General features: G+C 58.4%; 10 protein-coding genes and 4 non-coding genes across 14 annotated transcripts; 9 read left to right on the top strand and 5 right to left on the bottom strand.

Annotated features, from left to right (window-relative positions):
• Positions 1–259: 259 nt before the first annotated feature.
• BO86DRAFT_451906 (GNAT family N-acetyltransferase) lies at positions 260–991 on the top strand (the record flags this gene model as incomplete). The annotated part of the gene is made up of 1 exon (XM_025676894.1): positions 260–991. The coding sequence occupies one exon, from the start codon at positions 260–262 to the stop codon at positions 989–991; it is 732 nt and encodes a 243-aa protein (XP_025521982.1).
• Positions 992–1254: 263 nt separating this feature from the next.
• BO86DRAFT_t317 lies at positions 1255–1325 on the bottom strand. The gene has a single exon. It is a non-coding gene; the product is annotated as a tRNA-Gly (tRNA).
• A 328-nt stretch (positions 1326–1653) lies between these two features.
• Positions 1654–3450, bottom strand: BO86DRAFT_393719 (putative glutamine synthetase). The gene has a single exon (XM_025673077.1). It carries the CDS (start codon positions 3110–3112, stop codon positions 1754–1756), a length of 1359 nt encoding a protein of 452 aa, XP_025521981.1. The 5' UTR covers positions 3113–3450; the 3' UTR covers positions 1654–1753.
• A 198-nt stretch (positions 3451–3648) lies between these two features.
• BO86DRAFT_373567 (MFS general substrate transporter) lies at positions 3649–5759 on the top strand (the record flags this gene model as incomplete). Its single annotated transcript, XM_025670385.1, has 9 exons — positions 3649–3852; positions 3912–4048; positions 4109–4191; positions 4253–4350; positions 4401–4521; positions 4580–4949; positions 5012–5142; positions 5199–5538; positions 5631–5759. The coding sequence occupies exons 1-9, from the start codon at positions 3762–3764 to the stop codon at positions 5757–5759; spliced, it is 1500 nt and encodes a 499-aa protein (XP_025521980.1). The 5' UTR covers positions 3649–3761.
• Positions 5760–7385: 1626 nt separating this feature from the next.
• On the top strand, positions 7386–11183 carry BO86DRAFT_414143 (acetyl-CoA synthetase-like protein). Its single transcript, XM_025674816.1, has 2 exons — positions 7386–10854; positions 10921–11183. The coding sequence occupies exons 1-2, from the start codon at positions 7585–7587 to the stop codon at positions 10972–10974; spliced, it is 3324 nt and encodes a 1107-aa protein (XP_025521979.1). The 5' UTR covers positions 7386–7584; the 3' UTR covers positions 10975–11183.
• Positions 11184–11326: 143 nt separating this feature from the next.
• Positions 11327–12142, top strand: BO86DRAFT_414142 (uncharacterized protein; the record flags this gene model as incomplete). Its single annotated transcript, XM_025674815.1, has 1 exon — positions 11327–12142. The coding sequence occupies exon 1, from the start codon at positions 11423–11425 to the stop codon at positions 12140–12142; it is 720 nt and encodes a 239-aa protein (XP_025521978.1). The 5' UTR covers positions 11327–11422.
• Positions 12143–12489: 347 nt separating this feature from the next.
• On the bottom strand, positions 12490–13920 carry BO86DRAFT_423442 (uncharacterized protein; the record flags this gene model as incomplete). The annotated part of the gene is made up of 3 exons (XM_025675400.1): positions 12490–12660; positions 12735–13033; positions 13077–13920. 3 exons carry the CDS (start codon positions 13918–13920, stop codon positions 12490–12492), a joined length of 1314 nt encoding a protein of 437 aa, XP_025521977.1.
• A 759-nt stretch (positions 13921–14679) lies between these two features.
• Positions 14680–16087, top strand: BO86DRAFT_425700 (uncharacterized protein; the record flags this gene model as incomplete). Its single annotated transcript, XM_025675494.1, has 6 exons — positions 14680–14748; positions 14815–14880; positions 14943–15047; positions 15117–15495; positions 15556–15630; positions 15696–16087. The coding sequence occupies 6 exons, from the start codon at positions 14680–14682 to the stop codon at positions 15854–15856; spliced, it is 855 nt and encodes a 284-aa protein (XP_025521976.1). The 3' UTR covers positions 15857–16087.
• Positions 16088–16248: 161 nt separating this feature from the next.
• On the top strand, positions 16249–16320 carry BO86DRAFT_t318. Its single transcript has one exon. It is a non-coding gene; the product is annotated as a tRNA-Ala (tRNA).
• A 4437-nt stretch (positions 16321–20757) lies between these two features.
• On the top strand, positions 20758–20828 carry BO86DRAFT_t319. Its single transcript has one exon. It is a non-coding gene; the product is annotated as a tRNA-Gly (tRNA).
• A 9-nt stretch (positions 20829–20837) lies between these two features.
• Positions 20838–20918, top strand: BO86DRAFT_t320. Its single transcript has one exon. It is a non-coding gene; the product is annotated as a tRNA-Glu (tRNA).
• A 402-nt stretch (positions 20919–21320) lies between these two features.
• On the top strand, positions 21321–22803 carry BO86DRAFT_350156 (wax synthase family protein). Its single transcript, XM_025669379.1, has 2 exons — positions 21321–22263; positions 22359–22803. Exons 1-2 carry the CDS (start codon positions 21368–21370, stop codon positions 22786–22788), a joined length of 1326 nt encoding a protein of 441 aa, XP_025521975.1. The 5' UTR covers positions 21321–21367; the 3' UTR covers positions 22789–22803.
• Positions 22356–25084, bottom strand: BO86DRAFT_425694 (uncharacterized protein; the record flags this gene model as incomplete). The annotated part of the gene is made up of 4 exons (XM_025675493.1): positions 22356–23199; positions 23259–23550; positions 23599–24028; positions 24079–25084. The coding sequence occupies 4 exons, from the start codon at positions 25082–25084 to the stop codon at positions 22843–22845; spliced, it is 2085 nt and encodes a 694-aa protein (XP_025521974.1). The 3' UTR covers positions 22356–22842.
• Positions 25085–25741: 657 nt separating this feature from the next.
• BO86DRAFT_425693 (4-hydroxybenzoate octaprenyltransferase) lies at positions 25742–26797 on the bottom strand (the record flags this gene model as incomplete). The annotated part of the gene is made up of 1 exon (XM_025675492.1): positions 25742–26797. One exon carries the CDS (start codon positions 26795–26797, stop codon positions 25742–25744), a length of 1056 nt encoding a protein of 351 aa, XP_025521973.1.
• Positions 26798–27074: the final 277 nt, after the last annotated feature.

Here is a 27074-nt window from a genome sequence, read left to right as displayed (position 1 = left end):
CCCCTCCAGGCTGCCCGTGAACCCACAGTGGCCTACACAAGACAGACACAGACAAGACACTTTGTTGACCGGCCCGTCCCCGAACCCCCACTAACCCGCATTAGGCCGCCCGCGGTTTCCAGAACAACCCTCGTTTAGCCGGGCTCTCCTCGACTCCTCTTTCCATCAACCTGCATCAACTAAGTTACCTGGTAGTGACAGGAGTACCCTATAACTTACGGCCACCCAACCACCCACACCCATCAAGACCAACCCCAATATGAACACCCCAGAAGCAACCCCTCCCCCCTGGACCCCCTTCGCCATCCTAACCCCCCGCCTCATCCTCCTCCCCACCCCCCTCGCCATCTCCTCCCCCACCTACCGCAAACTCTACGCCTCCCTGCACGCCAACCCCGAATTCTGCACCATGGGCTTCGGCGCCCACTTCCCGGTCCGGCAGTGGACCGACCCCGAAACCCGGGAGGTGATTGAAACCCGCGACATCGCGCGCTGCTGGCACGGCCGCGGGATGGGCGACTGCGCCGTGGGGCTGCGGCCGCCAACGCTCCCCATCCCAGCGGAAAGCGCCAGCAAGGATATGGATATCACCATCCTAACCGGCGAGGAATTCAACACTCTACCAATGGGTAACCTCGATGCAATAGAGTGGGTAGGCTACGCCGGCGTCCGCGACGGCACGACGACCTCGATCCCGCCCCGCGAGGCCGGGGACGCGCCGCTCCCGCCGTGGACCGAGATGGTCGAGGTGCGCTACGGGGTGGCGCCGGAGCATTGGGGCAGGGGGATCGCGGCGGAGGCGGCCGCGGCGGTGATGCGGTGGGCGGTGGCCGCGCGCGGCGTGCGCCGGTTTATCGCCGAGACGGAGCGGCCGAATGCGCGCAGTGCGAGGGCGCTGGAGAAGTTGGGGTTTCGGCGGAGTGGGACGGGGTATTGGAAGGAGCCGGGGGAGGTGGAGTGGGAGTTGGTGGTTGAGGAGGATACGGACTAGGTAAGGGTGGGGGGGGTTCTTTGGGTTAATTCTTGGGGGAGGAGGAAGGGGAGATAGGGGTTGGGACTGGAATGAGGTGGAAGATGGGCGGGGGAGTGGACTGTATTAACTGTACATCGGCTACCAGGAGATTGAGGCTACTTTTCTTTCTTACTGGCTAGAGACCACATGCGAAAAGAAGTAGTGATTTGGGTATGCGGGAACAAGCGGTGGTTATCTCGGTCCCGCAAGGAGCCAAAAAGAAAAAGACAAAAAAAACTGAGTGCATCATCCGTGAATCGAACACGGGCCTCATCGATGGCAACGATGAATTCTACCACTAGACCAATGATGCTGGTTGCTTGGTATACCGCAAGCAAATTTATCCTATGAACCTAGCACAGCATACTACGAGTAAATGAGCCGAGGGTCAAAGCCTCAGGCCGCACCAAAGTCCAAGAAGGTGAGGAGAGTACGAAACTAGTAGAAAATGGAGGCGAAATGGGGGGAAAAGAAAGATGGGATATAGAACTATTCTTCTTTCGCGTATCTGACCTCATTGTGTGCTAATTGTTGGCAAGGCAGGACACTTTTCTTGGACATGAAAGCATTGCGGGTTCGTGCTAATATATATATATATTCTGCGCCAGCCACAAGGCCGGCTCTACGCTGCTACCTTCTACCAGTAGTCCACTTCTACAACAGCACAATCACCACAACGAAACACGTACGGCCATTACATTAGAAGAATAATCCCATCCGAAGAAAGACGGCCCGCGTCATCTAATACAACTCCAGAAACAAACCCCTCACCTCCTCCGGATCCAGCTTCGCCAGCGAAGCCACCTCGAACCGTTTCGTCGCCACATACAGATCAATAATCCTTCTCCCGATCACGTTCGCTAGTCCCCCCGCATCCGCGTGCAGCACATCCAACGCCTCCTCCATTCTCTTGGGCAGCGGCTCCCCAGGGTCCGCGTCTGCATTCACCGGATCCCCCAGATCCGGCCAGACCAACGGTTCCCGCCCCTCCAGCCCCAGCAACCCGGCCCCGATGGCTGCCGCCAGCGTGAGATACATATTAGCCATGGCATCTACACACCTGATCTCCCAGCGGCCGGGCTCGAGCTTGCGGACCGGGGTGAGCCGACACTCGGTGCCCCAACCCACGGCATCGGCGCCGCCGACGAAGGGCTTCAGCCGCTCGTACGAGACATCCTGAGGCAGACAGAAGGCGCACAGGGCGGGGAGCCGCTTCAGCATGCCGGCGAGAAAGGCGGCCTCGCGGTCCGGCGCGGGGGTCGGCTGCAGCGAGAGATGGGTGTGTTGGCCGTTGGCCAGCGGGTCGCCGGTCACGGGCTTGGGGACCATGGTGACGATGCACCCCAACGGCGCGAAGGTGTCCTTCAGGTAGCTGTGCACCAGCAGCAGCTGGTCGACCGCTTGCATGGGCGGTTTGGGCCCCAGCGCGAACTCGTACTGGCCCCGCACGCCCTCGGTGTGGATCGCCTGGATGTCGACCCCGCGCGCCTGCAGCTGCAGCACGCACTGCTCGATGTGCGTGTAGCACGGGTCGCGCAACCCGGCCACGGAGAAGAGGCCCCAGCCCCGGCTGTAGCGCTCCAGCTTGCCCGTCTCGGGGTGTGGCTTCATGATCACGAACTCGACTTCAAATCCCACGAGGAAGGAGAGGTCCCACTGCGTCTGCGCCTGCTCGAGCACTCGGGATAGTGTGTGACGCGGACAGAGCGCCTGCGTCATCGGTTGCCCTGGCAGGGTGTAGTCCAGCGAGCAGAGCACCTGCGCGCTGCCGGGGCTGATGGTCGGATGCAGCGTCGTCCAGTCCGGCACGAGCCAGAATTGCGCGTCCGTCGGGGTGCCGGGGATGAGGTGGTTGTCGACGGAGCAGGTCAGCGCCAGCCCGGTCGCTTTCATGGGCTTGCCTTCGGCCAGTTGGGCGATGGCGGTGTCCAGCAGGACCACGCGGGCCCGCTGGACGCCTGAGTAGTCCTGCCATTGCCAGCGCAGGAATTTGATGTCCGGGTGTTCTTGTCGGAACTGCGTGAGAATCTCGGCGGCAGGTGAGGGTGTGGTTGTCGCCGTCGCGGGCGGGGTAGCCAGTGACCGCGACAGGAAATTCATTTTGTGTTGGAGAGGCCCGTGGGAGGCGGACTAATCGTGGAAACAAAAACTGCAGAGTCAAGTAAGTGCAAGATGAAGATCGTCTGTCAGAAGACCCTTTGAGCTTATAATAGGATTATCCTCCGTATGTCCGTGAGTGAGAGGGCATGGTCTGGAATGTGAATGTGAATGTGAATGTGAGTGTGAGTGTGAGTGTGAGTGTTTCTGCAGAGTGCAGCAGACACGGCCCCTTTTGCTGCAGATCGACCGTGTATGCGGCGTGTACGGAGTATCAAGGATCGGCTGTCGTCCAGCTGTATCGCGATCGATCCACCTCGGTGGGGCTGTCTGCCTTAGCGGTAAACAATCGGAGGATTTGTGTCCCCGATTGACAGTGTGACACCGATTGTGACAGAATTGTGACACGGTGATCATGAACTATTGTCTTGGCTGCATAAAGTGGCTTGACGATCGTCCGGTGCATTGCCCATTTCCGTTGAGGTGCAACCCAGTCACGGGTTGATGTACCCTAACTTTCCCTGCTTGAGGCCACCGAGCCTTGCCCGACGCAGTTCTGGAGCTCAGACGGTGCAGTGATAATTCGGACGTCATTCCGTCTGTGCTCAGGTCTGTTTCTCATGGTTTTCGGTCTGGTCGCATTCCCACCAGCATGGCGCACGAACAGACTCCGTTGTTGGGCAAGGGCGACCGGCCGCCGACCGGCAAAGCCTACTTCAGTAGGATTTTGGCAGGACTAGTTGGTGGGTGATGGCTGAATTTGTGGTGTACTCTTGGAAGCTGACCGGAAGTCGTATTGCAGGTGTCTTCCTCGCGAGCGCCGACAAGTCCATTCTGTTGGCCACTCAAGGCGAGATCGCCTCGTCGCTGCATTCCCCGTCCAGTGCGTCGCTGCTGCTGGTGATTTACAATGTGGGATTCTGCATCGCATTGCCGGTGGTTCGTAGCCCTTGCAAGTTTACAATCAGAAAGAATGAAGGTTGACAGCAAACAATCTAGTACGGCTTCCTGAGCGACATCTACGGGTGTCGGCGATTCCTTCTTTCGGCATACGGCCTATTCGCGGTGGGATGTTTGATCTCGTACGTCGTGCATCGAGACTTTAATATTCGTTCTGGCCAATAGCTCATGCAGAGTCCACAGTGGCATCTCCGATACTCTATGGCCCTTTGTTCTGGGTCGCTTGATCTCAGGGATGGGGGGTGCAGGCATGACCGATCTCCTCTCCGTCCTGGTGAACGGTAAATCTCGCGATATCGGGGAACAAGGGCAACGCTGACGGGATACGAAGAAATGTTCGACATCACGGAAGTCGCATCAGTGCGGAGTTACATCATCGCAGCCGGTATCGTCGGGCAGGGCTGTGGAGGACCGCTGGGGGCGCTGGTCGCCGACCTGGTCGGTTGGAGATGGTACGCTCTGAGCCTTGGGCTAATCAACCCCAGTGACTGGACTGACGCTGCTACCCAGGTCTTTGATCGGTCAAACCCCTATTGCGATGCTCTGTCTGGCTCTCGCGCAGTGGCAGTTCTCTACCATCCCGGCCGCTGAAACACACTCGGGCAAACACCTGAGCCTGTGGAACTTCGATTACTTGGGAGTGGCCAGCTTTTTCATCCTGGTCACGTCGTTCATCCTAGCCACCACCGAGGGGGGAATCGCATATCTCTCGTCTCAGACTCCAGCTTTGCTGGCGGTGTCGGGGATCTTTCTCGTGGTGTTCGTGCTGATTGAGCGGTTTGGGACCAACCACCCCGTCATCCCCCCTTCGATCGTCTGTTCCCCGGGGCTCGGGGCCATCTTCGGCGGCCAGGTCATCTACTTCGCCACCGTCACCACCGTGAGTCTAGCCCCGATCCCTACCACCAGTCCCCCCAAAACCGACTCTAAGCATGTCCACAGATCCTGAATAACCTCCCCGCCTACCTCTACCGAATCGACCACCTCTCCAACTCCGCCATCGCCATCCGTATCTGGCCCGCAGCCCTCGGCCTGATCTCCGGCTCCATCATCGCCGGCAAAGCCCTCAGCAGGTGAGCACCCACCGCACCACTCACACGCCCCAACAACCCTAACAAAAAGACCACAGAAACCTGCAATCCCGCAAGCTGTCCCTCATCGCGATCCTCATCACTCTTGTCTCACTCACCCTAATGGTCCTCCGCTGGCTACACGGCATCCAACCCCTGGAGGTCCTGTACTGCTTCCCGTGGGGCCTCGGCGGCGGACTCTTCCTGTCGGCGCAGTTCATCGCGCTGACGATCCGGGCGCCCGCTGCGCAGCTCGCCAGCGCCATCGCCGTGTACCATCTCGCGCAGCAGGTGGGCCAGATCGTGGGGACGAGCGTCAGCGCCGCCGCGCTGCAGTGGGTGTTTCGGGCGCGGGTGGCCGTGGGGTTGGGGGAGGTGGCGGAGGAGGGGAAGCGGGAGGTATGTTCCTTCTCCTTATCTGAATCCCATTCGATCCTGTGTTCGGGTTGTGTGTCGATCGGGGTTGCTGATTCTATCGACAGTTGATCGAGCATATCGTCCAGGATTATAATTTCACCACCACGCTGCCGCGGGCGGTGCAGGTGGCCGTGCAGGAGAGTTTTATTGAGGCTTATCGCATTATTCCTGGTATGTTGCCCTCCCCTCCTATGGGTAGATAGTGGTTCTAACTATGAGCATAGCATCCGCTCTAATTCTCTCTGCGATCGTGGGTGTGATCGTGCTGTTCCCGAGGAAGGAGAAGGTCGAGGCATGAGGGGTTTTTTTTTCAACCCAGTCACCCCCAGTATGGATATTGTCTCACAACAACGTAGGTGATGAGAACAAGTACCGGGTACGAGTAATATGTAATGCCAAATTGTCAACAACTGTTATAGTGGGAGAATCAAAAAGTATGGTCCTTTGATCTCAGAGAGTTTCCAGGAAATTCGAGAACAAAAATCTACACCGCTCTCTGGGCTAGAACTGTGGAATTCTTCTACGGAGTCGATAGACTTGAACGAACCGTGTAAGTAACCGAAGGAATGGAAAAAGATCGGCCATCCCCCGCTTGCCTCCTGCTGATTGGTCGATCTGGATCTACCCAGTTTCCATGGTTCGAACCTTGAATTTCTCTTACATGAGTACTGTACTAGTACCTCATATCATATCTAGACTATCTTGGAAAAGGAACAGCATCACGGAAAAGGGGTGAAGCTGCAGCGCACTGACACATACTGACTGACACGATCAGCGCGAATGATGCAAGTCTAGCGTCAAAGTCTTCAGCTTACAGGCGGAGTTCGTGGCGCGGACTCCGCTCGCCTTCCAATTGACTAATTCTGACAGCACCGGATGACCCTTTCGTGACTCTCGCCATGCATCATCCTGGCGATTCTGGGCCACGGCACGCGTCATGATGCAGCCTCCCCGCTTACGACCTTGAAGCTGAGGAGGTGATGCATCCGCTCTGCATGACAGTCGATCACTTTTCAGTGTTCAGTGTCCACTGTCCAGTGAAGGAGGGGGCGTGGCCTGTGGCGTGCGTAGTGTAAAATACCCGTACGTATCGCAGAGGCAGACATCTTCGGGGATCCACTTTTCAGCTCTTCGGGAGAATCGCACGGATCTGGTTGTTGGGAGGTCGATCTTGGGGTTTGCACGGTTCTTGGCAGGGAGCTACTCCGTACGTACAGTCCGTACGTATGGTATGGTTTGGACTTGGGTGGGGATTTGAGGGTTGCGTTCTCTTTCCTTTTTTTTTTTTTTTTTTTGGCGGAAGAACGTCATTGGGGTTACGGGGTGCGGGGTTCAAGGGGGCTTGCGTTTGCGCTGTACTACGCTGAACATGTGTTCTTTGAGGATGCGTAGCTGAAAGCTTGCATGTACATACTGGATGTACTATCCTCTTGAGAATTGTGTATCAAGAATTGAGTATGGACGGGAGGTGATGAATCCCTGACTCGATGAAGCAAGTCTTTGGCTCACAGGCATTACATGGAAATCCGAGACCCACTGCCCTATCCCCCACTCATTCACTCACTATTTACTCAGAGAAGTTAGCCTACATTAGTATTCCCTCATTCTCATTGATACGAGTAACTACGTACTGGGTAACTCACCCACAATGCCCGCAGATCGTTTCACCTTGATGGCCCTGCATATCCCGGTGGTCCGGTATGTGCTGTGCTGTGCTGTGCTCCATTGATGAGTCCAGCTCGTCCAGCTGCTTAGGTATCCTGCATCGCGGGATCGCATTTAGCCTCCATGGCCCCCTTTGCCCTCCTCCTCCCTCCCCACATCACTACTTCGTATGTATTGCACGTGGTTCAGGGAGGAAAGGCCCGGTAAAGCCACTGCAGGCAAGCACGAACACCATCAGCATACCTACCTCCTACCCTCTTCAATTCCATCCGTCATTTAACCCTCCCTACCCCCTCACACAATTCCAGTCGCGCCTCACCCCCAACTCCCTCACCGATAAATCCCACCAACTGAGAGGACAAAATGCTCCAACCCAGCACCCTAACCGGTCCCCCTTCCCTCTTCACCACCACATTCCCCACCCTACACCACCAATTCCAGCAGAACGTGCGCGACTACCCAGACACGCTCGCGCTAATCTGTCCCCACCAACCGGCGAACCTCTATACCACCCGCGATGAAGCGTCTTCGACGAGGACCAAGAACCCCAGCGCGAGCTCTCTGCGCTGGACCTACGCGCAGCTCGACGAGAAGATCGAGCGGTTCGTGGCGAGTCTCCGACGACGGGGGATCGGGCGCGGGTCGCTGATGGTGCTGTTTGCGACGAATACCGCGGAGTATGTGGTGGTGACGTGGGCGGCGTATCGGATTGGGTGTGTCCATGTGCCGTTGAGTCCGAGGTGCTTGGGGCATGAGAGGGAGGCGGTGCATATGCTTGAGACGGCGGTGGGGGCGTGTCGGCCGGATGCGGTGGTCGTTGTTGCTGCTGCTGGGTCGGGGCGAGAGGACGTGTTGGGGCGGGTTGCGGGGTTGGTTCGGGGGTTGCAGCTGCAGGTGCAGTGCTGGTTGATTGCGATGTCGCGGGGAGAGGGAGGGGTTAGGGATGGGTGGGTGGGGTTTGAGGAGCTTATGCGTTTCTCGAAGCCAGGGGGCAAAGATGTGCAGCTGGCGCCAGAGGAACAGGAACAGGAACAGGAGGAGGAGGAAGAGGAAGAGGAAGAAGAAGAGGACCGCCGGTCTGATGTTACCCAGCTCTCGGACGATGATAGTCGTCTCTCGGATGACTCCCTGGAGCAGCCACAGCCGCAGCCGCAGCCGCAGCAGCAGCCGCAGCAGCAGCAGGAATCGTCCATCTTCTTCACGAGCGGCACTACCTCCCTGCCCAAGGGCTGCTTCGTGCAGGGGGCCGCCTTCTGCACGACCGCCGCGCGTGCCTCGCGAGCAGACCCCCGCCACCCCACGCGGCCCGGCGATCGCGTCGCCGTCGTGCTGCCCAACAACCACGCCTTCGGCTATCAAATCCTCATGGCGGCCTTCCTCAATGCCGCTACCGTCGTCTTCCCCGGCGAGGCGTTCGTCTCCGAGCGACTGATCGAGACGATCCGCCAGGAACGCTGTGCGCACGTCGCGCTGGTGCCGACGATGGTGCACGCGCTGAAGGGCGTGGCGGTGGCGCCGGCCCAGAAGCTCGATTCCCTCCGACGAGTCGTGCTGGCGGGCGCCCCGCCAACGGAGGAGGTGCTCCGCATCTGTCTCGAGCATCTCGGGGCGCAGGCGGTTGAGAACTTTTATGGGATGACCGAGGGGATCGTGGTTTCGACCGGGCCGGTGGAGAGGCTCGACGAGGCCGTCTGCGGGCGTGATATCTCGATCGGCCGGCCGTTGTCCGGCGCGAGCGTGCGGATCTGCGCAAAAGACAGTCGGGTCCCTATTGCGGTGGGCGCCGTTGGGGAGGTGCATTTCTCCGGACCCAGCTTGATAGACGGGTATATTGGGAACAGGGACGATGAGAAGTTCTACACCGGCGAGGACGGGCATAGATGGTTCTGCACGGGGGATAAGGCCGTCGTTGGGGAGGATGGGCGGCTGTATCTGGTGGGGAGATATAATGACACGATTATTCGAGGGGGAGAGAATATCGAGCCCTCGGCCATTGAGGCGGTGCTGGGCCAGACGGCGGAGTTCCACGTGCTCGAGCCGCAGATCGTCCGAGCCCCGGATAACGTCGCTGGTGAGGTGCCTGTGGCGGTGCTGCGGACGGACGTCGATGAGCAGCTGGCACGCCAGCTCAAAGATACCATCCAAACCAAGATGGGGGCGCTCTTTGTCCCGGCGGGTGTGGTGCCGGTGTCGGCGTTAGGGCTGGATGACTATCCCCGGACCCTTGCCGGCAAGGTCCAGAAGTCGAAACTGACGGAGCTGGTCGAGGCGTACTGGACAGCCCAGAAGTCTCAAGCGCGAAGCAAGTTGTACAGTCGCGCGATGCTTGGATCAAAGCTGAGACAGGCCTGGGCTCAAGCATCGGGGCTCAACGATGCGACGATGATGGATGTGAACGTGAACCTAGCAGCATATGCGGACGTTCGCTTGCTCGAATCAATCAAGACCCAGATCTGGAAGGACATGGCCAGCAACGTCACCTTATCAGACTGGCTGGCGGCTGACACGGTCGCAGAGGAGATGGAAGCGATCGGGGCCAGTGGCCAGGCAGCACTCGCGTCGCATCCAAATTCACGGCTCATAGAATCACTGTTAGCGGCTATTGCCTCCGCGAAGGGCGAGAATATGGACCAGACGCTGCGAATGGTCGACCTAGGAATCGACTCCATCACCTCGATTGCGCTGCTCAACCAAATTCGCCAGGAATCAGGCGTTTCCCTCCCATCATCCCTCTTCTTCACCCCCCACACCCTCGGCGAGCTCATCGAGCGTCTACAATCTTCCACCGACCCAGCTAACCTTCTCGACATTGATCCCACCACCCAAGAGACCCCCCGCGAATGCTTCTCCACCCTCATCCAAGGCACCCCCAAACCCGGCGTCCCCTCCCTGTTCATGACCCCGCCCGGCTCCGGCTACGCCTTCTCCTACGAGCCGCTCCCCAAGTTCGCCAACGACCTCGCCATCTACGCACTCGGCTCGCCCTTCCTCATGACCAAGTCCGCGGCCACCTGGACGGTCGAAGAAGCCGCCGCGCTGTACGTCCAGACGATCCGCAAACTGCAGCCCGAGGGCCCCTATCTACTAGGTGGCTGGTCGATGGGCGCGATCCTCGCCTACGAGGAGGCCTACCAGCTGCGGCAGCAGGGCCAGCAAGTCGTGGGGATCATCAACCTGGACATGCCGCTGCCGCGGCCGGACCCGCACGTCCTGGAGCCCACGGTCAAGCTCCTGGAGGTCGTGGGCTTCTATCCGGCGATCCGACGCGCCGGCAAGCCCGACATGGAGATCCCGTCATACCGGCGCCAGCACAGCTTGGCCTCGGTCCGGGCGAAGCTGAAGTACTCGCCGCGCCCGATGTGCACGGCCAGCGACGACCCCACTCCCGTCCGGATCTTCGTGATCTGGGCGGGCCACGGCGACCCCGATCGTCTGCCTGCCGTGCTGGTGGAGGCGGACGAGATCCTGCGGAGGTGTGGTCCGGACACGCAGGCGCGCACCAGTCAGGAGTGGCTGCAGACGCCGCGGGAGTCGATGGGCCCCGGGGGTTGGGCGGAGATGGTCGGCGAGGAGAATGTCGAGTGTCGTGTTATCGAGCATGCGCATCATGATACGCTGATGGATCCGGAGGTGGTAAGTTACTCTTATAATTCGTTTTTTTTTTTTCGCGAAAGGATTGATCTCTAATGGCATGCGCAGGTGGAGTACACGGCGCGACTGATGCAGGTGGCAGTCGACAAATGGTTGTCGTGACTCGACCATTTTTAGGCAACAGGGAAGAAAAGTCGTCTAATGAGGACAAGGCCAGCTTTTCACGCATTATACTGGTTCATAGCTGTGCATGTTCTCGTGATAGCGAAGTGGTGAAAAGTCCTTCCCAAGGATGCTGCCTGCATAACAGCGGTAATGTTCTTGCATGTTTTTTTCTTAGCGCATAAAATCATCAGCATCGCGCGATGAAGAGGGAGCTATATAATTCGTCTACACATTCTCCCCGTAACCTAATCAATATTAGCGTGTCTCACCTGTCAAAATCTCGCCTTATCTGCATCTCTAATCAACCCGTTAAGCACGTAAGCACTAGTGCCAGAGCCTCTTTCCTCATCAACGACTCCTCCGCACTCCGCCACAACCCACACAAATCAATCCCTCTCCACACCACCCCCAAAAACCCTAAAGAAAAACAAAACAGCCCAACAGAATGCAAACCACAACGCCCCCCTGTCACCTCACCCCGATCAACCTCCACTCGCCCACCGACTTCGCCGAGATCCACCGCCAACGCCGCCTCTGCGGCTGGGACTCCGACCTCGCGACGCTGGAAAGCTGGAGGCGCAAGCAGGACGAAGGCGTGAAGGGGTTCTACTGGCTCTGCATCCCGGACCCTGCTGCTACTGCTGCTGCTACTACTACCAGTATTCCTACTACTACTACCAGTATTCCTACTACTACTACTACGACTACCCAACCACCCGCCCCATCGACCGCAGAGAAAACAGTCTACGCCGGCCACATCTCGCTGGACGCATACAGCGACCCAGCGGACGAGGAACTCGCCCGCGCCGACCGCACCGTCCTCACCATCCAGACCCTCTTCATCCTCCCGGCGTACCGGGGCCTAGGGCTGGGCAGCCGCGCCATGGACCTCGTGGAGGCGCGGGCGGCGACCACCGAACCGACCTGCCGGTGGCTGGCGCTGACGACGCTGAGCGAGCGCCATTATCTGGACGAGTCGCCCGAGGGCACGGGCGTGTGGGCGCGCACGGGCGCCGCGCCGCCGGCGATGGGGTGTAATCAGTGGTGGTATGCGCGGCGCGGGTATGTGTTGTGGAAGGAGGAGCCGCGGTGGAGGGAGGTCGGGGTCGCGGGCGATGAGGTCGTGTTTTATGCGGCGTTTATGCGGAAGGGTTTGCGGGGGTAGGGGGGTGTAAGCCTGTTTTTGGGGTGGGGGGGGGGTGGTATGGGGAGATTAGGTTGCTTCTCTTGGCTTAACTTGGGATGCAGATTTATATCCTATGTTTCGACTTTTTGTTCGTATGGGGTTGGATGTTCTTTGGTGTAAGCGACTGTCTATGAGTCCTCAATTTCTTGTGTATCGAAGTATCGTTCCACAATTCGAATGCACGAGAACTCGGATTTGCTTTTCTTCGCTGATTTTGCATTTCAGCTTCCAAGATACGAATAACCTATTACGTAGCAAGTTTGAAGTAACAATACTGAAGAAACTAGCCCCTACATCCTAGCGCAAGTCTCCAACTTCTATCCCCCTCACGCAAGAATCCTCCTGAACAACGGATCCTGCAGCAACATCTCCGAATCCCCCGTCCTCAAGGTAGTAACGCACACCTCCCACGGCGCAGTCGCACAGCCGCCATCAACCATCCTCGCCGTCCGCGCCGGGAGAAAGATACACCCCCCGGGCACCAGAGCCAACCCCGGCTCGAAATCCGCAATCGACCCCCCCCCGCCCCGAAGTCCAGGGAATACGCGCGCAGATCCCGCCAGCTCGTCACGATAATCCCCGCGGGCCGGCCCTCGACCGTCGTCCAGTCGGCGTGGTCGGCCACGACGGCCGAGGCGCTGTACGCCACCGTCTCGTCCATCACGGACAGCAGGGTGCGCACTCTTAGGGCTAGCTGCGCGAGCCGCTGGAGATCCCGTTCCTCGGCCGTCGTGGGGGCCTGCGCCGCCCAAGGGAGTGGTGTCGGTGGCTCGATTGTGTCGTGGATGGGGAAGATCATGTTCCCCACGTATGTATCGGGGAGGCGGGGGTGCACGCGGTTGCGCAGGTTGACGGCCATGAGAAAGTCGGCTGATTCGCAGGAGGAGGGGGGGGGTTGATGTTTGCTCGGGACGAAGCACGCGGTCGACGCAGAGGGCCAGCGTCGCGGTGATGATGTCGTTGCTGGAGATCCAGCTTGCACTTTCCGGGGACAGGGATAGAAGCTGCTGCGTGCAGCGGTCTTTCAGCTGCGCGACCGTGTGTGGGTCGAAGGTGTACCGGGTGGTCTCGACCACGAAGGCCAGCGCGGACTCCACCGCGTTCCACTGCTCCGTGGACGTGCTGGGGTCGAAGACGGGCGGGCCCAGTTCGACGGTGTGGTCGAGACGGGTCGTGCACTGCGCTGGGAAGCGGGAGACGTGGTTGCGGAGGGGGATGTGCGTTGTCGCAATGGTCTGGGCGAGAGGGGTGTCTGTCTGCGCCGCGCTGGCCCGGCAGCACTCGGCGAGGGCTTCGAGGATCACGCCGGCCCCCGTGCCGTCGACGACGTTGTGCCAGAACGACATGGCCAGCACGAGCTTGCTGGGGAACACATTGGCCTGGAAGCGGAGCACGGGTCGCTGCTCTGAGGCCGGGATGAACGTGGGGAGGGCCAGGTACGCTTGCACGCGGTGCGATCGTGATTCCTCGTCGTGGGCGAAGTGCTTCACCTGGAGCATGGAGACTTGAGAGAGAGGGACCTGCGGCGGCGCGATGTGCATTCGACCCTTCGGCCCATCGGGGGCTTGGTGGAAGATAACATCGCCCGCCAGCCAAGGCAGCTGCGAGACGAGCTTGTCGATGCCGTTCCTGAGGGTTAAGAGCGCAGTTTGCGGGTCGGGCGTATCAAAGTACAAGATGAACGGCAGGAAGAGCTTGGCAGGGATGTGATCGAGAGGGCCCAGGGCCAGAAGATCAGGGTTAGACACGCCGGGCATGATGAAAGCTTTGGAATGCAGCCTGGAGAGCAGCAGATGCGAGTGTGAATTCCCAGAAAGCGTTCGATGTGGGCATGGGCATATTGTATTGCGGTCAGCCCCTGATAGCTCGTGGGCTGTCGGTTTCACCCCCACCCCCCCCCCCCCCCCGGAGAGCCTATCTCGGTTTAATTTGAATGCATTTGAGGGGAATGCGTTATAACAAGGATGTTTCTTTGTTTGACATAGCCGGAGACAACGGGCTCACTATCAAAGACGAATCAAGGGCTATAGCACATGTCAAGTCTTGCTAATCGGGTCCACAGCCGACTACATCTAATAACGGGTGTCATGACATATGGCCTCCTAACCCCGGTGCTAATAGCCCGCTTCACCGGCCCGTTCAGGGACTGAGTGGGTCGTAGTGAGCATTTAGAGTCAAGGCATCAGCCCTGTTTAAAAGCAGCCGGTTGGTTTAGCGTCAGATTGGCAGGTTCGCATGCCTGCTAGTACGAGAGACGGTGCGATCACTTACGCAAACCCTTGAAAATGTCTCATTTGTGCTTTGATGAGTGTCGTAATGGCTCGATATCGCTTGACTGGAAGGCGTTGAAGGGGGTTTCGTCGGAGTCCGGTCGACACTGGGCTGGTTTCCCTCCCCCTGAATTCTATAACTACAATCGCTCAGCAACGCTGAACAATCCACAAGACATTGATCATGAAGAGACTATGGCCGACGCAAGTGTTGCTACGTCGCAGTTACCGGAACATACACCACTGATGGTGCACACCGTGAGGGGCGTGATCGGGGCGTGCGCTGCTCTCGCTCTGGTGGTCTGCTGCCTGAGGGTATGTCGGCCTGCGCTACTTACATGAGACCCAGAACCCCAATTGACTTTAGTGGTCGAACCACAGCTCTATGTTCGCAAATGCGGTATACGTGCATTTGGACTGGATGACTTTTTGGTTCTTCTGGCCCTGGTATGCATTCTGCTTCTCCGCCGGACAAACCAAGAAACAACGTTTTGACCGTGCAAGCAAAGGTAATGGTCCTAGCTTTCGCAGCGCTCTCACTTATCTTGACCCGATATGCAATCGGATACCATCAAGATACTGTTCCCGCCGCAAATATGATTATCATGGCAAAGGTTAGAGATTTCTCCACCCACGAACTAAGCAAGAATAAACGAAGCCCGGCCAATTACCGTCGCCACCAGTACGTGTACGTCCTCTTCTGCCTGGATCTCTGGGTCGCACTGGCAGTCAAATGCAGCCTGACCGTCTTTATCATGCGCGTCTTCCCTACGCAGCCGATCCGCCGCATTGGACTGATCATAATGGCACTCATGGCCATGGTGACCGTGTCCGGCGAGCTGCCTTTGATCCTACAGTGCTGGCCCGTCCGCGCAACCTGGGACAAAACGCTCCCGGAGTACAAATGCTTCTCCGATGCCGGGCTCGAGAACCTCCAGCTCTACCAAGCCATCCTGATGCTCCTGTTTGATCTGATGATCATCGGACTCCCGATGCCAACGATCTGGAGGCTGCAGATGCCCATCCAGCGCCGTCTGTTCATCATTGGGATCTCCTGCCGCGGTAAGAAGCCACTTCTCCCCATTCAAGTTCTATCTTCCATGACATCTGACTCAATCAAAGGACTCGTCGCATGCGCGGCCGGCCTCGCACGGATCCCACTTCTGGGATTCCAGGAGAACTCCACGGACTATACTTGTAAGGTCTACCCCGTTCCTCAGGTCCGGCTGCAAATGAATGATAGTCTAACACCGCTGCGCTAGACGTCGGCGCCGTCCCCCTCGTCCTGATGAACCTAGAGTACGCACTAGGCCTGATCAGCGGATCTCTGCCTTCGCTGCGCGTTCTCGTCCGGTTCATTCCCGGCCTCAGCAGTAGCACAGTAGCAAGAGGAGCACGTATCCAACCCAGGAGTGGGAATTGAGTGGGCCGGCGGAATGTCGCTTCGGTGGCCGTCCGCGCTGGATGCATCGGCTACGGGGCGAGGATGCGAAGAGTATCCTCAGAGCGAGAGTCGGCAGCAGATTCTGGAGGTACAGGGGAGTCCCCGCCCACTGGAGTCTGTGGGTTGCGGGTGATGGCGTTGCAGGCGCAGTTCGACTCCTAGAAAAAGGTCTCCAATGCAATGAGTCCGAGATGCGGTGTAGAGCTGGACCCCGTCAGCCGAGTTGCTTATCCTGTTGGAGAAATCTTCCTAGTCAGTTCGCCGGTTTGTCTACCGCTGATACCCGTCCGCCCATGTGACCGTTGCTCGGGCAAGTCACCCAGCAAGTGATTACTTAATATAACACTCTATTCACTCACAAAATATCAATTGGGGCTGTGGTTTAGTGGTATAATATTCCCTTAGCATGGGAGAGGTCCGGGGTTCGATTCCCCGCAGCTCCATCTTTTTGTGATTTTTTTGCTGTGGTTTGTGTGTTGTCTTGATCTTTCCGTCGAAAGATCTGCCATTTATCTCTGCTGGGTAGTTTGTGGGAGTGTAGCAAGAATGTTAGTAGCTGGCAAGGTCTCTATGCATATAAACACAAGTCATTCATCCATTAGCAGAACAGGTCAATGGTAGCATTAGTGAATTTTCTTGGCAGGGATATCGTCCCCCTATTGAAGAGCATAGGAGTTCATTGCTATTGACATATTGGAGTCACCTCCAAGAAACAAATCCACTGCACAAGGACTCATGTTCCTGCATTGTCAACCCTTGTACTGTACTAGCGCTGAGACGATCTCTTGATCTGCTTGCGTGGGAGCTTTTTGAAGGTTGGACCCTATGACTAGCACAGCCCTCAATTCCCGACAATCCGGTTCCTAGTAATATGAATGATTCTCCCCAGCTTGATTGAAACACGATTGACTCGTTCTGGGGCTTTGCATCCTGCCCAGTGTGGCTAGTGAATGGGCTTGAGTAGCGAGGCAGTCACCTGACCACGGATTTTAGCATCATCTCAACTTACTCTTCAAGATGGCTGAAGCAGGCACTGCATCTATTCTTAATCTTGGTTTCGGCGACTCCGATATCCACCATACGATCAGGGGGTTTGATCGGCCAAGCCATCGGCCGTCGGGATTGTTGGCCTGTCTGGTGCACGCCATCTCGCATGTCGGCTACACTAGCCCTATACGCCTACTTTACGATCTACTATTGAATTTACAGATCCTTCGCTACCAATGGAACTGGAACCGGTGGGCTACTCGCCGTTGTCGGCTCTAGACACTGACTCTATCTTCAGGAGAGGGCCTATTCTTACAGCGCTTTAAGAGTCTCTCCTCTACCCTTGCTTGGTCTTTCCCTCCATCGTCGACATTGAGGCCGATTGCGCTTCGTCCATTCTTTCTTCGATCGGCAATGATCTGCATCACTCTTTGATTCTTCTTTTACTTTTGCCTCATCTTAACACTTCAACATGAAGCAGTCCCTCGTTTCACTTCTGCTGGCGGTGGCCCCCGCCCTCGCCGAATATGTCACCGTCTGCAGCGAGACGACCGCCAATTACGCGCTCAATGGCGGCTTCGAAACGGGCAACACCGATTATTGGGATACGTCCGGATCTTCGGTGTTGGTGGTGAAGTCCGACGCTGCACCTGAGGGAGAATACTTTCTGTGAGCTTGGCCGTGTCTTCGGACTTTCCACCGAACGGCTCCAGCTAACCGTAAACCCCAGAGAGATCACGGCGGGCCTTATGTACAGTGGCAGCCAGCAAACCGTGTTGTCCGTGTCCAGCAACCGGAATGGCTTCCCTCCCACCGACACGTGGACGACTTCGTTCTACTACCAGCTCTACCTGAACGGAGCCTCGTCGTGCCAGTTTGTCGCCACCTTCGATGACAACGAGCAGTACCCATTGGTCTCGGGCTACGTGACCCAGGACGTGACCGAGTGGAAGTATGTGTCCATGGACGTGACCAAGTACCAGGGGGCGGGCAGCTCCGTCACCTGGCCCTACTTCTACGTGATGTGTTCGAGTGGGGAACCGACTCTCTACCTGGATGGCATTTCCATTGCCTATCAGACCGAGACCTGCACCAGCAGCCTGGTTACACCCACTCCGACTCCTACCCCGACGTCGCTCAGCTCGTCGGTCGAGATCGTGACGCCCACGCCGGTTGTTGTGTCGCCTCTGGTGTCGCCTGCGGTATCGTCTGCCGCGGTATCTACTCCTGCAGTGTCGACTGCTGCGATATCTACTCCCTCGGCATCATCTGCTGTAGTCTCGTCTGCCTCGACTCCCGTCGTGTCATCTGCCGCGGTTCCAACTCGCTCGGTGTCTCCTGCTGTGTCTTCGCCTGCCGTGTCTTCCGCTGTGACGCCTGGGGTGTCGTCGCCCGCCGCATCGTCGCCCGTGACTCCTGCGGTGCCATCCGCTGCGGTATCGAGCTCTTCCAGACCCCTCATCCAGCCGTCGTCTGCGACTCGCTCCAACACCCGAGTGGCTGTGCCGTCCGGACCTGCATCATCCCAGCCGATCCCATCCTCCCGTGCAACCATCTCCCAGCCCCACTCTAGCGCCATTCCTTCTTCCATCCGGCCTCTTTCCAGTCCAATTCGTTCCTCGAATGCAGTATCCACGCACCCATCGGTCGTCACCCAATCCAGCGTCAGCGAACCTGCCTCCCTGAGCCCCACCTCACTGCCAATCTCGATCTCCCAGTGACCCAGACCATCGTCCGGCGCAGACGAAGTGACCACCTCGACCATCCTCAGCACCCGCACCACAACAGTGACAGCCTGTCCGCAATCCGTGACCAACTGTCCCGCTCGTCAACGCACTACTTACTTGACCACAGAGACAGTGGTGGTCGGGACTACGATCTGTCCCGTCACTGCCGGCGCTGAGCCCACTGCGCCAGCCAATGGGCAGGGTTCAGGCCCCCAATCCACCACCTCGACTGTTTTCACCACCCGCACCGCCACCGTCACCGCGTGCCCGACGTCGGTCACCAACTGCCCGGCCGCGCAGCATACGACCTACGTGACTACGGAGACGTTGGTGGCGTACACGACTGTCTGCCCGGTGACGGCGACGGAGACCCAGGTGCCGGTTGCTACTGCTGGTCATGGTAGCTCGGGCAGTCACAGCAGCCCAGGAGACCAGGGCAGCTCAGGCAGCCATAACAGCCCCGGTGGTTACAGCAGCTCCAGCGATTCCGGCGCCAGCTCCAGCAACCAAGAACCCGTCTACTCCACGGTCGAGCGCACCCTGACCTACACAGTGACTGCGTGCCCCTCAACCGTTAAGAACTGCCCCGCCTCTGCACGCACCACCTACATCACGACCCAAGTCGAGGCCGTGGCTACCACGATCGTCTCGGTAGCCGGTGGACGACCCACTGCTGCAGCCGGCGCCGACGCTCACGCCGTTACCTCGGCCGGTGGTACTACGATTGCACCGGCATCCGGAGTCCGACCGGTTACCACAGCTGGTGTCGACGCTCTTGGTCATGCTTCAGGCGCTCAGAGTGGTGCCACGGAGTCCAGCGGGCAGGGCGAGGGCCAGTCAGCCGCTGGGGGTGTCGGCGTAGCTGGTAGCATTGGGGAAGGCTCAAATGCACGCCCTGCTTCTGCTTCTGCTTCGGGATCAGGATCTGGGTCTGGATCTGGATCAGCTCAGACTACCGGCCAGTCTTCCGAGGGCACGCAGTCGGATGCCCAGGGCTCAGTCCCTAGCTCCGCGGCTGGCTCTACATCCGGTGCTGGCCAACCGACATCCACGACCAGCGGCAGCAGCGGCAGCAGCAGCAGCAACGCTGAAACCACCAAGCCCAACACCCAAAGCTCCTCCGAACATAATACCCCCAACTCCGCATCTACCGCATCCGGTCCCAGCCAAGCGGCAAACGACACCACCAACGGCGACAATGACTCGACCGGCGTTTCCCCGATCGCCGCATCCATCCCCGCCGGACCGCAAACCACCCTTGTGACCATCGTATACACCGCCGGCGGCGAGACCACCACCGCCACCATCACCACCGTCATCCAGCCCGATGTCACCGCTCTCCCGGGCACAACCCTGAGCTCCCCGCACCCCGGTGCAGACTCCACCTGGTCCTTCGGCTCCAAGACCAACAGCAGCAGCAGCAGCAGCAGTAGCAGCTCGCCCATCGCCATCGCAGCCAGCTCCAGCGCTAGCTCCTCTCCTTCTTCGGCAGCTCATGGCTCCACGACCGCAGGAGCGCCAAGCGCTTTGTTCACGGGCGCAGCTTCGGCCGTCGGTGTTTCGGGGGGTGTCGTCACGCTAGTGGTTTTTACTAGCACGTTATTCCTGCTTTGATTCCAGGTGTGCAGTATATATAGTCCCTCGCATTCGAGTCGTAATTGACTAGTGATGGGATACAGTACTAAACATATATATCATTGCAACGATTGTGGTTTTCCCTTGTGTATCTCACCTGCGCTTCTCCATCTCTGCCAGGGTATTTAGACTGCGGGTGGATGTAGATAGCCCTGGGGGTCTGGTCGGGTCGGGTCTGGCCGTGTAGATGCCTCGATAATAGTTAACTAGGCGCAAATGTAGTATCCACATTGCTGGGCAGCGACATCCCCGGGATTTCTTACATCCGCAGGACTGAGATATATTTATTCCTGCTCTGCTTGACCATACTGGAACACAAGTTCACCACTACCTCTGGAAGATATGTTCCGCTTTGGTGAAAAAAGGAATTGGAAGATCCAAAGCCCGGTCTATACACTTTCACAATGGCAAATACACCCTCCCCTCCTAAACAAGAATAATTCCCAGCATTGGAGTCTGATACACCCCCCTGCCAATTAGCCGTATGTGTTGGCTCATAGAGCACAGGTTTTATAAGCATCACATCAACCAGCATCATTGGTCTAGTGGTAGAATTCATCGTTGCCATCGATGAGGCCCGTGTTCGATTCACGGATGATGCAGTCCCAATATCCGATGTGGTGTAATGGCTAACATCGCTGTCTCTCATCGAGATACCACAGCAGCTCGGGGTTCGATTCCCCGCATCGGAGATCGCTTTTTGTCCTTTTGTGGCAGGTCTTCCCCGGGGTTAATTGTGAGAGCATTCTGTCGAGGGACGGTGAATTGAGTTTTCCATGGGGATGTGTTTAGGTCTAGCCCGCTGTCCAATCAGGCCCCAGCATCGATCGACGCCTTGTGGCCTGGGGCCTCGGGCAGCAACAGCGGCGAGCCCTCCCCTATCGCCGAAAAGGGGCCATCGAGTGATCGACAGCCCCAGCCAGCCTCGATCAGCAATTCACTACGAGGGTCCACACCGCTGCTTGACTCGCGATTTTAGTCGACCCAAAATGAGAATAATGCCCAGCAGGCTTAGTCACATCTGCATATTTGACCAACCATAAAGCCCACACCCATCTCCGTAGTCTCACGCTTCAGCCGCAGCCTCACGGTAATCTCTAACCCCTCCCCCCCCGCCAGCTTCACAGGTGACAGGGACACCATGTCCACCCTCCCAGCCAACTGGCACATCCCCCTCGTGCAATGGCTCCTCATCCAGCCCCTCGCCGGCCTCGTGGTGGCCTTCACCGCGCCGCGCGCCCCCGCGCGCCCCGCCACCGCCCTCCTGATCGTGGCACTGGCCTACTCCATGCAGCGCAGCGCGCAGCTCTACTACGGCGGCACGCGGTTCGGCGCCCCGCTGATCTCGATGTGCTGGGTGAACGTGCTGAACGCGGTGGACCTGCTCGTGCTGAGCCGGGTGTCGTTCGAGGCGCAGAAGCTGTGGGAACTCGCCAAGTACGCGCGGGCGACTGGGTCGCTTGCGAAGCAGCAGCAGCAGCAGCAGCAGCAGCAGCACTCACCACACCAAAAGCAAAACCAGAACACAAAACAAGTTGCAACCGCAAGGGAACGACTCGCCCGACTGCGCTGGGCCCTCAACATCGCCTTCAATTACCGGCGCATCGACACGCCGTGGGAGATCCGGGTTCTGCCGCGGTTCGACGACGCCGCTCCAGAGTATGTGCCGTCGCGGGTCCGGTTTCTGGGTCGCACGGTGCTGAAAGTGGCTGTTGCGGTGGTCGTGATCCAGGGGTGTACGATGGAGACGGATGATAAGAATCTGGGCACCGCGGTGGCGCTGCTGCCGGAGGCGCGGGAGGCGCTTTGGCCGTGGGCGAATGGGGCGACGGCGGCTGGGTGGGAGGAGTTCGGGCGCAGGATGCTCGTGCGCGCGCTGTTTTGTCTCTCGTTTGGGATCGTGGGCCGCGCGACGATCGTCGCTTCGTATAATGTCTTCGCCATCGTGGCGGTGGGGTTGGGGTTGTATGAGCCGGTGCAGTGGCCGCCTGTCGCTGGGTCGTTGTGGGAGGGCTGGTCTATTCGGCGCTTCTGGGGGTATGTTCTTCTTTCCGTCCCTTTCGAGATGACTGTTCCTTTCGGGGTGTAAGGGCAAGGCATGGCATGACATGGCATGGCTAATCTGTCAACAGAATAACGTGGCATCAGACCTTCCGCCAGCTGCTGACCTCCAACGCGGACTTCTTGCTCGCCCTGATGCGGATATCGCCTAGTGGACGACTGGGGTGGACCCTCCGGGCTCTGCTTGCGTTCACCGTGTCAGGAGTCATTCATCTCTTCATGGACGTGGGGTTCGGGGTGCCGATGGCCAAGAGCGGCGCCTTGTGGTTCTTCAGTCTGCAGATTGTGGGAGTCGTGATTGAGAGCATTGTGCGGGATCTCTTCCAGCCACTGCGGGCTCGGATGAATCCCGGCGTCAAGAGGATGATTGGTTATGTCTGGGTAGCGCTGTTCATGCTGTGGACGGTCCCGATTTGGATCAACCCCATCTTGATCCAGTTGTACGGTGATGGAGTCCGGATGATGTCGCCCTTTTTGTGCTTCGGAAGTAGGAAGATCTGAACATTAGATTTAGAGCATCGAGTTTGATAGACAGGTAGTGACGATGTTGGCCATCTACAACCCTCCATCCCAGTCCACCCAATTGAACGTGTTCAAAAGCTCCAGGTGGGGATACTCCGCGCCGATAAAGTCGTGCATGCCGAAACTGTCCATGGCCATCGTCGGACGGCACAGTGAAGCCGGCATAGCGAGGATCCGGTCGAGCGACCGTTGCAGGATGCTCTTGATCTGTGCCTTGGCGGAGATATCCGAGCCGCAGGGTTTGAGCCAATCCAAAAAGGCCACGAACAGGCTTAGATTCTGGATCGTCTCCGAGCGAGAGAGGTCCAAGTGGTAAGCCTGGGGATTGGACGCTTGGCGGAGCAGCTCGAGACAGAGGATTCCGCTACACGGCGCGCCGTACGACATCGCCTGCGCTGTCGATCAGTACGCGCACGAGAACAGGTGCGAGCCCATGAAATGGTACTTACTAGCCATGAGAAATCATTATGCAAGGCCATGAATCGGTCCTTGTGTTTCCAGTACAGCAACGTGAGAGACAGCGTCTCCTGGCTCACCCCGATGAGCGCCTGCTCGGTGACGATCTTGTGACGGGTCAGGAGTCTTTCCAGCAGAAACTGATTCAGCAAGTACTCCAAGCGCACAAGAATCCGGGTATGCAGACAATGCCCCGGGATATCGAGATCGTCTATATCTTCCACTTTGTGGATAAGGCTTTCGGGTAGCTTGTCATAGATGGCAGACGCCCGAGCCTTGAGATTACTATATTCAGTCAGTTAGAGCCCACGGCAAGTATAGGCTGCGACTCACAAGCACGTCTCAATAGCCGAGTCAGCGATCTCGTCCAGCGAGGACTCCAACACCTCCAATATCTCCTCGCGGTTCCTCGCGAACATGGCCCGCGCGCGCAGGATCGCAGCCTGGGTGAATTTCCTGCCACTGTTGCGATCCCACCCGTCGGAATCCAGCTTCGCAGCGGCGCCCGTCACATTACCGGACAAGATATCGTGGTCGCTGATGTCCAACGGTAGCTGGGTCGTTGAGAACCTCCGACTCAGGAGCGGCGGCCGACCCGTCAGGGTGGAGGCGACTTTGTCAAACGCGAAGATCGCCGAGTAGAGACGTCTTTTCAGTTCATGCTGAAACGATACCTCATTCCATTCCGATGATGGCTCGCGATGAAGCCCGATGGACGTGGTCACGGCGATAGTATCACCGTGTTGGCGCCAGCAGGAGAGACCTACCACCGTCAGCAACCTATCGCCTCCCAACCTGACCGAGAACACCCACTCTTGTCTCCACTCACGTTGCTCTCCAGGATATTATGCTTGTACAGCAGATGCAGGAACAGCACATTGACACCTCCCAGCTCGCTGCACATCTCAATGCACATGGACGCGCATTTCTTGAAATGGAGCATCATCTCCTTGGCGCCCTTCATCGCCCGGCCCGCGCAGTAGGATGCGATCGCCGGACTGTCCGGGGCCAGGGACACGCACCCATACGACCAGTACGTAAACAGCACGCCGAGGAGCTCCCACCGCGCCTGTCGGCCGGAGAACGACTCAATCCAGCGATGCGGGTCCTGCTCCGCGGGCAGCGGGACAACCGTGCATTCTGCTAATCGCCTCGCGAGGGCGTGCAGATCGTCCTGCGTGCGTGCCCGCAGCACAGGCCGATACGCGTCCCAGGTCCGCTTGGACGCCTGCCAATTGGCCAATCGGAAGCACGAGTCCATGGAGACTTCACAGCGCACAAAGAGCAGGTTACAAGTCTCCTCGTCCGGGACGTTCCGCAGGATCTGCACGCCGAGGTGGACTAAGCGCGGCGTGATGATCGGGTTCGTGGCGGGCTGGACCGGCGACGGTTGGTGCGGAACTGTGTAACCACCACCGCCACCACCAGCAGCCACCCCGGCAGCAGGGCTGGCGAGTGTGTGATCGACCTCGAAGCGTTCGCGGTGCTCCACAAACACCGAGGTGAAGCTCGCCGGCCCCAGATACTCGGCGGAGCTCTCGATGATCGGCGTGGTGGACTGCGCGCCGGGGCAGGTCTTTGCACTCGGCATGGCGCTACTATCGCTCGGGATGCTCGGGATGCTTGAGTCCGGCGATGGTTCCAATGAGTCGCTACTGGCAGGCTTTGCTTTTGTCAGCGGATTGGCGAGGTAGACGCACTTGATCGACAGTCGCTCGCACCGGCGACAGGTGGGCAGTTCGTGGTCGCAGGCGAGCTTGCGCCGGCGACAGGGCTCGCATGCGGGCTGGCGGCCATTTTTGCGACGCAAGGGGGGCATGGGATATATATGAGACGGATGATACAGTGCTAAGAGGAAGATGGTTTGACAGGCATGGTGAGGTTGTTGACGAGACGAGGGTGTGGGCGACGCTGAGGTTCGGAATCGGCATCGGCATCGGCATAACGGAGTTCCGAGCCCTCGCCCACCATATAGAACAGCCGTGACAGTCTGTGCTACCCTCAAATTTACAGAATCCTGGAGGTGAATGTCACATTTTGTCAGTTCTTTTCACTTTGTATGATGCTCCGTGGTGATGTCCGCATGGGACGCCGGTTTAGCCACTAGTCCGTGTCCGCTACAGCACTATCAACCAGCAACAGAACATATCAAGAGCTCCACGTTGAACAATATCGTTGAACCGTATGTCGCTTTATTGTTTTCACATCATCTATATGCAGAGCCAGCAGGCATACATTGGGCGCTGCCTGTCAGGTAAATCTAGTCAGTTCTGACCCAGCTGAATCCTTGCTTTCTATCACCACAGTTCGTCCCGTCTCGAAACTCCGACAGCATCGCATCCTCCTCTCCTCTCCTCTTCTCCAAACGCAGAGTCAATAAACGAAAAGCCTCCCTTCAATTCTTCCTTCTCGACTACAACCCACCTACTCTCCTACTCTCTACACTCCATAACCAACACCACACATACCACAACCCTCACGCCCAGCCAAACCAGCTCACCAGATAAGCCGCAAAGAACCCGCAATTCATGCACCCGCCCACAAAACAGAAGCCCAATTTGAACCAGCGGGCGCAGCTCGCGGGCACGGACAGATCGACCGAAACGAGCATGACGACCAGCGCAACCGCAGACCCGGCGACGCCAACGACAAAGTACACGGGGGGCATCTGGATCCAGACGCCGGCGAGGGCGAGCAAGGCGACCTGGCCCACGGCCAACGCGGCGCAGAGTGGCTTGGTGGAGTGGCGGAAGCGGACGGCCATGGACTTGACGCCGGCGCGGACGTCGTCCTGCAGGTCCTGGTGGGCGTAGACGGTGTCATAGATCATGGTCCAGAGGATCTCGGCCAGGGCCAGGGCGAGGGTAGCGGCGGTGGTGGGACGGTCGCGGAAGGGGTCGCCCTTGCTTTGGGCGTCATCGTCACCGACCAGCGAGTAGGCGGACAGGACAATGGCCAGGGCCAGGGGAACGCCGAGGATGGCCTGCGGGTAGTGGGTGAAGCGCTTGCAGAAGGGGTAGAGGGCGTAGAGGGCGCCCATGGCCGCGGCGGCGTAGGCGGCGCTCGGGGTTTGTTTGGGTAGGAGAGTATGGAAAAGCTGTCCCAGGAGCGCCAGCTGCAGCGCCAGGAAGACGTGCGCCTGCTGCGTTGAAACTGCCCCGCGCGCGATCGGCCGCCCCCGGCACCGGTCGACCTGCCGGTCATACTCCTGGTCGATGTTGTCGTTCCACGTGCAGGCCGCCCCGCGGATGAGGATGTTGGCCACCAGCCAGAAGATGCTCTGTGCGAGAAGCTGCCGCAGTGGCACCGTCCTGGGCCCCGCAAGGCTCGCTGCGTACACCAGCCCGAGGATCGAGGGCATGTAGAACCCGATGAACCCCGCCGGCCGGTCGAGGCGCATGAGCTGGAGGTATGGGATCCAGCTGGCCGGGTTGGTGAGGCTGAGCGGCTGGTCCTGGGTGCTGGGGGTAGGAGGACCCTTGGGCAGGGTGGGTGGCGCGCCACCGTCGCTTGTCTTGGTTGAAACTGGCATTGTTCAGCTCTCTGGTGAAAGTGGGCAACGAGGAGATGAGGAGAAGAGAGAGAGAAAGGAATCGACGATGATGGAATAAGATCTGTCCGAGTTGAGTCGGTCAATTAGCCCGTTCTTCATGGCTTCTCCTGGGACTGAACGTCAGTTATATACCCTGGGCACGGCATGTTCGTATTCAGATGTCAATGGGGGAAACCAGTAAGCTGGTCGTCCGTCAACCCGAGCAGCAGGAAACAGGTCTCGAGCAAACGAGCCTCCTCACCAGAAGCCACGAGCA

This window comes from Aspergillus japonicus, assembly GCF_003184785.1.
Source record: "Aspergillus japonicus CBS 114.51 unplaced genomic scaffold BO86scaffold_118, whole genome shotgun sequence".
Taxonomy (NCBI): Eukaryota; Fungi; Ascomycota; class Eurotiomycetes; order Eurotiales; family Aspergillaceae; genus Aspergillus; species Aspergillus japonicus.
This window is presented reverse-complemented; position numbering and strand designations above follow the sequence as displayed.

Excerpts from the sequence above, each read along its gene's own strand:
- BO86DRAFT_393719 (XM_025673077.1), bottom strand. The coding sequence starts at position 3,112 with ATGAATTTCCTGTCGCGGTCACTGGCTACCCCGCCCGCGACGGCGACA.
- BO86DRAFT_414143 (XM_025674816.1), top strand. The coding sequence starts at position 7,585 with ATGCTCCAACCCAGCACCCTAACCGGTCCCCCTTCCCTCTTCACCACC. Across the intron at positions 10,855-10,920 it reads CGCTGATGGATCCGGAGGTG|GTGGAGTACACGGCGCGACT; the intron begins GTAAGTTACTCT and ends TGGCATGCGCAG.
- BO86DRAFT_350156 (XM_025669379.1), top strand. The coding sequence starts at position 21,368 with ATGTCCACCCTCCCAGCCAACTGGCACATCCCCCTCGTGCAATGGCTC. Across the intron at positions 22,264-22,358 it reads TCTATTCGGCGCTTCTGGGG|AATAACGTGGCATCAGACCT; the intron begins GTATGTTCTTCT and ends ATCTGTCAACAG.